This window comes from Macrobrachium rosenbergii, chromosome 1, assembly GCF_040412425.1.
Source record: "Macrobrachium rosenbergii isolate ZJJX-2024 chromosome 1, ASM4041242v1, whole genome shotgun sequence".
NCBI classification, from domain to species: domain Eukaryota; kingdom Metazoa; phylum Arthropoda; class Malacostraca; order Decapoda; family Palaemonidae; genus Macrobrachium; species Macrobrachium rosenbergii.
In genome coordinates this window covers 15,816,599-15,823,239 of record NC_089741.1, presented here as the reverse complement: position 1 = coordinate 15,823,239, position 6,641 = coordinate 15,816,599, and the positions used below count along the sequence as shown (strand labels likewise).

Below are 6,641 nucleotides of genomic sequence, written 5' to 3'. Positions count from 1 at the left end.
TATATATATATATATATATATATATATATATATGTATATATTACACACCTTCAGCTCCTCAATCTAAATCTCAGTGATGCAATATGTCACAAGGTTAGGGTTGCGGAACAGAGGCAATAATTCATTATGAGAAAACTTGAAATAAATAGATGCTATTCATCTGTCAAGGTGCCAAGGGCAGCCGAATACCATAAGGCACGTCCTAAGTTTCGTTTGGAAGTAGAGGTGAAAGAAACTATTGTAGCAGAATAGTACAAGTTGATGCTCGTAAGAATCAGGAACTTGTTGCTTGGTAATATTTGTTTGGAACTTCTATAAGATGGTTATTCATTTTTTGTTGGTCATCATTATTAGAAAAGCCGAGAGCTTCTCAACAACTGACATCCGTGCTGTAGAACTTCGGCCACTCTGCGTGGTGCACATTGAGATCGATTTCATGTCAAAATATCACGCGTCAAAATGTCGCGGACAAACATGTCGCCCGTCAAAGTACAAACACTGACGACATTTTGGTCGCGGCATTTTGATCGTGGCGACATTTTGACAGTGGCGACATTTTTACTGTGGCGACATTTTAACAGTGGAGACATTTTGACATCGGCGACATTTTGACAGTAGCGACATTTTGACAGTGCCTGCATGTTGACAGTGCCGACATTTTGACTGTGGCAACATTTCGACAATGGCGACATTTTGACAGTGGCGACATTTTAACAACGGCGACATTTTGACAGTGATGACATATTGACAATGACGACATTTGTAAAACTAAGGTATACTTACTTACGACATTTTCACTGTGGCGACATGTTGACAGTGGCGACATTTTGACAGTAACGACGTATTGACAGTGACGACATATTGACAGTGACGACATTTGTAAAACTAAGGTATACTTACTTACGACATTTTCACTGTGGCGACATTTTGACAGTGGCGACACTTTGACAGTGGCAACACTTTGACAGTGACGACATTTTGACAGTGGCGACATTTTGACAGTGGCGACATTTTGGCAGTGGCGACATTTTGACAGTGGCGACATTTTGACAGTGGCAACACTTTGACAGTGGCGACATTTTGACAGTGGCGACATTTTGACAGTGGCGACATTTTGACAGTGGCAACACTTTGACAGTGGCGGCATTTTGACAGTGGCGACATTTTGACAGTGGCGACATTTTGACAGTGGCAACACTTTGACAGTGGCGACATTTTGACAGTGGCGACATTTTGACAGTGGCGACATTTTGGCAGTGGCGACATTTTGACAGTGGCAACACTTTGACAGTGGCGACATTTTGGCAGTGGCGACATTTTGACAGTGGCAACACTTTGACAGTGGCGACATTTTGACAGTGGCGACATTTTGACAGTGGCGACATTTTGACAGTGGCAACACTTTGACAGTGGCGACATTTTGACAGTGGCGACATTTTGACAGTGGCGACATTTTGGCAGTGGCGACATTTTGACAGTGGCGACATTTTTACAATGACGAAATATTGACGCGCGGCATTGTGACGGGCGACATTTTGGCTTGCTACATTTTGACGTGATACGATTGAGATCCTATCATAGAAGATGCATAGCTTTCAAGGGTCCTGGAAAGACGTCAGGGAATCGTTATAGGAGATATTTTTATAAAAGTAAATGAACACTAACAGACTGGCGCCTTTAAAGTTCACTCATTCACTTCAGAATTTAAGAAACAATTTTCTCGGGCAATTTTTGGAGCCCTAGGTCAGAAAAAGTAAAGGGCATACAAACTCATCATTTGACGAAACGAAAAAGAGACCGTTTTTATTCAGACAGGTATCAATACAGTTTTTAAAAAACTGGGTCTTAGGGTTATTTTAATAGCGCCCTTATTAGACAAATCATGATTAGATAAATGAAATAACTATATGAAAATGGAAAACATTTGCAGTATCAGAAAATATAACAGTCTAAAAACCAGCCCTTTACCATTATTAGTTCAGCTGCTGATTACACAAGATTTCCAAAGCATAGCAGGGTATCACAAAAATTCCGATCTTTCCTAGATGGTGACCCCCAAGGGTAAATTTTAAGCCGGTATGTACCCACCTTTGCGGTGTGTTTAGTACAAGGCCGTTGGGGATTACCGTAAAAACATAAACAAAAGACTGTATATATCATAAAGGTAATGACCCCCAAGAAACATTAGTCCTAGATAACGACCCCCGAAAAGCCCTGGGGGTCACTATCTAGGAAAGATCCAAAAAATCTTCCTTGGCCTTGGTAAACAAGACATCTGGGCAAGCACACGAGAATACAAGAAAAGTGTCCCACATTCCAAAAAGCATGAATAAAATACGATTTTCTGGCAAATATATAAACTTTTTCCCAAAATGTTAAATTAATGAAAACCTTAAATCTATTGATTTACGCTTGCAATTACATCTTCATAGCTAAGCATCACCATTAAATTGTTTCCTCCTCTTTATTCATATATTGTTGGGTATATCTCCGCTTTCTTTCTTTCTCCCTTTCTATCTCTCCACCAATCTACCTACCTACCTTTCAATTTATTTAAATATTTCTAATGTTACAATTTTTTCATGCCTGGTTGACGATTTAGCCTTGAAATCGTGTTAATGGTTACAGTCTGTAAAATTTACAAATGAAATCTGTGTATTTTTTATAGGTTCTGATGAATATGCGTTTCACAGTGCTTCTTACAAATTAGGAGCACCAGTATAACCCACAGAAAATCTTAAAATCCTCATCAATAAGACCTTACAAGAAGTTCTGCAGTTAAACTATCTCCTTTAGAAAACCACAAGGAATGAAGCCTAGATATGAAGATCCTCCAGCAGGAGGCGTCGTTACTGTTTCTTCTGCAGGTGTTTGAAAGCTCGTTCTTTGTTGCCTGGGTCCATCACCACCGAGAGGGTTATCGCGTCCTCTCCACGGGTCAGAGTGTAAGGGGTTCCTTTTCTTACCAACAGAGAGTCCTGGGGAATCATCTTGACAGTCCTGCCGCCTGCGTCCACTATAGTTTCGCCCTCCTTCATAAAGAAAAGCCAGTATTAGTGACTGGACATTCCATAAATTCGTAGGTTACGCAAATTATGAGCGAAGTGAACCATTCGGTATTAAAGAAAAGCTGTGAGGATAGGTGCAATTACAGAATAGTGTTTAACTAACGTTAAATTTTGGTTGGATTCATACTGACTGTTCTGAAAGCGAACCCAGATGGTTGCTCACTCTACAAAGGCAATCCTCTACCATTGCAGATATTTTTTCATAATACTTCATCACAGCTCTGATGATTATCTCTTAAAATCTAATCTTCTTCCATCCGTGCATCTAAGTTTAGTAAATGAATGTGTGTCATATAGATCAGTCCATAAGAAAAAGTAAATATTTGTTTATTTATTTGTTTCATGTTAAGCCTTGTCCCCCTGACAATCAGTGGATGAATCCCAAGAGGGGACAAGATAATGATCATTACCACATTCATACTTTAGTAGCTGAATCGTGGATGGACCCTGTAGAGAAAACTTCCGCAACATTAGCTGCTTTATACACCTACACAAAAGACACATTAACATTGCGTCTAACTCCTCTACACACACACACACACACATACACTGAATATTCACCTCTATGTTTCTGGTACCGTCTCACTTCCTTCATGTTGAGGCTACTGCCTTCCAATGCCTCTTCTATACCATTTATTCGGTCCTCTCTAGATCTTCCTCTCTTCCCCCTCCCAGTACATCCAAACGACGCACTATTTTGACCAACCCATTACCCTCCAATCTTTCCACATGACCACACCACCTCAAAACACACTGATCCATGCTGTCATTACCATAACAATTGTCTTCTGTGTATCTCCATATCTCTTGCCCTTTCAGTTCCTCTTCCTCTAATGACACATACCTGATCAAAAGTTAATCTCTACAGCTTCCACATAATCACTCCTGTATACGTGTGTACACACACACACACACACACACACACACACACACACACACACACACATATATATATATATATATATATATATATATATATATTCAGATAATCATAATCACAATTCAATTGCTTTACGAGCATTTAGTTACTAAACAACATCGCATAGATGATGGGAAATAATATTTACCAGCTGCCATAACCAAGTCTCAGCATTTGCTATCTTGATTTCTGAAGTTCCTTGACCAAATACGACAACATCACTTTGGTAACTCAGGCTGAAAAGTCTCTTACTTCCTTCCTGTTGGATCTGAAATGACAGAAACGTTACTGAGGAACACCTCGAGCAAAGCAATGACCATCAAAATGTAGATAAAGTGTTCCATCGACAGGAGAAAGAATAAAAACAATTGACTAGGTCAACAGCATCAAGAAAGTAATGGAAGTAATAATAATAACAAATAATAACACGAGCAGTTCCTCTCGCAATAAGGTACATATACTCATATGCTCAGAATAGGTAAACATCTTATATTCTTTGGCAAAATTTGTCAATAAATATCGCCATGTCTTAGCTATCACATAAAATTCTCCCATGAAATTTCAAAGAATCTTTACAACTTTTCGAGCTCTTTTATAACAAAATTTGGCTTTGGTATCGCGAAAAAGAAAATGTTACCAGCGAGTGATGCACATAAAATGATTATGGCTTCATATATCGATTTTTTTTTTTGTGCATATTTCGAGCAAATGTCGTGGCCTACCTCTCCTTTATTCTTGGTGATCCATTTCGCCAAGGAGAATGGAGGCTCAAGAACCCTTGTTGCATCTGGCACCCAGGGAGGATTCTCCGGGATGGTTCCTGGAAGAGGAATGAGACCGTCACCGAAAATATAGCCAATGTTGGTTGGCTGACGTATAGAGGTCTACTTCAGGGCCTTACCATGCTTTAGGGCCCTTAGTGACACAACGCTGGCTTAATCTAATCCAGGCAATCAACCGCTCATGAGCAAAGAGCTTCTTGGTCAAGAAGGTAATGAGTTCATGATGCTAGCATCATGATGAAAAATCTCATCGAAAACTGAATATGACGGAGGAATAAATACCCTGGCACACCGAAAAAGATATTGATTTTGCCCTGTGACTCACATAGACAGGGAAACTTTGAAAATTTCCTCCTTAATGCAGTATTTCCATAACTACAAAAGAAATTTGCTTTCAGTTTATTTGAAAATTAAATTGCTCCAGAAAGGAAATCAGACTCATCTAACAAACTGAGATGTGCAAAAGGCTACCTGGAATTGGCTTTCCTGTTTTGTACTGTTCAGAAGCAAAGAATTCTTTAATGATTGGTCCAAGCTGAGTGCCTAGGTCTTCGCAATAGAACCACCTCTCAAACAGAGAATCAGTCGTGCCTTCAACGAAATATCTGTTGGAAATAACAAAACATTTGAAATGAATGCGACTAGTATGGATACACACTGACACCTGCATGTACATGTATATAAATATATACATACATATAAACAGTGTATATAATATATATATATATATATATATATATATATATATATATATATATATATATATATATATATATATATATATATATATATATATAAATTTTTATCACACCACCGTAATTTATACAGCAGCATTAAGCTACAAATGTTTAATATCCAGTTCGCTCTACCTCGGAAACAATATATATAATATACTGCATGTATACCGAAAGGGAATTATAACTGATGAGTGGTGAAATAATACCTGTATATTCATCATCAATAATTATGGCATTTACTTTCAAATTCAGCTGCAAATGAATTGGAATTTTTACATCTGTTGGGTGGTTTTGTGTATGTGGGCCTTTGAACAAATAGCGTCAGAATAAATAGGTTTCTTGTAGTGCCCTATTTCCAGCCTATAGTTAACTCCGGATTTCGTTTTTTTTTTTTATTCACTTGCTTATAACTTATTGGATTCCATCCATTTTGATATTCCCCGTATGAAATACATTAATAAATGCTAATGCATAGAGTATGACCTTCCCAACCCTGTGATGATTTAGCACTTTAAATAAAACCTTTAAGGAAATATACACCTTAAATATGTATGCATGCATACATACAAACTCCAACCATGTGATTACTGAGTATTGAAAATGCACCAAAGACATTTATCCTTCAGTAGTTTCCTAGTTACCTTAAGCCATCCTTTTCAGTTTTGAGTCTTTCTCTCTCGATGACCAATCCTATTGTGTTGTCGAACCGCTGAGGTGAGTGTGGAATCTTGCCCGGTAACTGGAAAACCTTTAAAGACGAAGACTGGAATTAGGAAATACTTAAGAATTACATCAATTCGTAAGATTTTTTTGCTGCTAATCCGTTGAACAAACTGATTCCTTTTCATCTATATGCCATCTTCCTCAAGTGAACAGATGTGCAACTCTGTAATATCAACTGAGCTTCCACAATTTAAGATAATTAAATTCCCTAGGGCTTCTGTTGCCTAAAATTAGCAGATATGACTTGGCCATCGATGGATGGACTCTTGTTTGTCAGTTTGTCATAAGTTGTATGTTAACGGTGATCTTTCACATTCACAGTTGATCCTTAATCCTTTTTTCCTTTCGAGAGCGATCAGATTTGCTAAACAGCAGCACCAACATGCAATAAATGTAACTTGTTGTTGAACTT

General features: G+C 38.2%; 1 protein-coding gene across 2 annotated transcripts in view; it reads right to left on the bottom strand.

The window, feature by feature from the left end:
• Positions 1-1,776: 1,776 nt before the first annotated feature.
• LOC136829757 (3-hydroxyanthranilate 3,4-dioxygenase-like) overlaps positions 1,777-6,641 on the bottom strand; it is a 17,149-nt gene continuing 12,284 nt past the window's right edge. For both annotated transcript variants that reach the window (XM_067089070.1, XM_067089858.1), the window contains exons 4-8: positions 6,148-6,254; positions 5,241-5,374; positions 4,710-4,807; positions 4,136-4,255; positions 1,777-3,032 (exon numbers count right to left, since the gene is read on the bottom strand). In XM_067089070.1, coding sequence (XP_066945171.1) covers positions 2,850-3,032; positions 4,136-4,255; positions 4,710-4,807; positions 5,241-5,374; positions 6,148-6,254 — 642 coding nt within the window. In that variant the 3' untranslated portion in view covers positions 1,777-2,849. The remainder of the gene's footprint in view (positions 3,033-4,135; positions 4,256-4,709; positions 4,808-5,240; positions 5,375-6,147; positions 6,255-6,641) is intronic.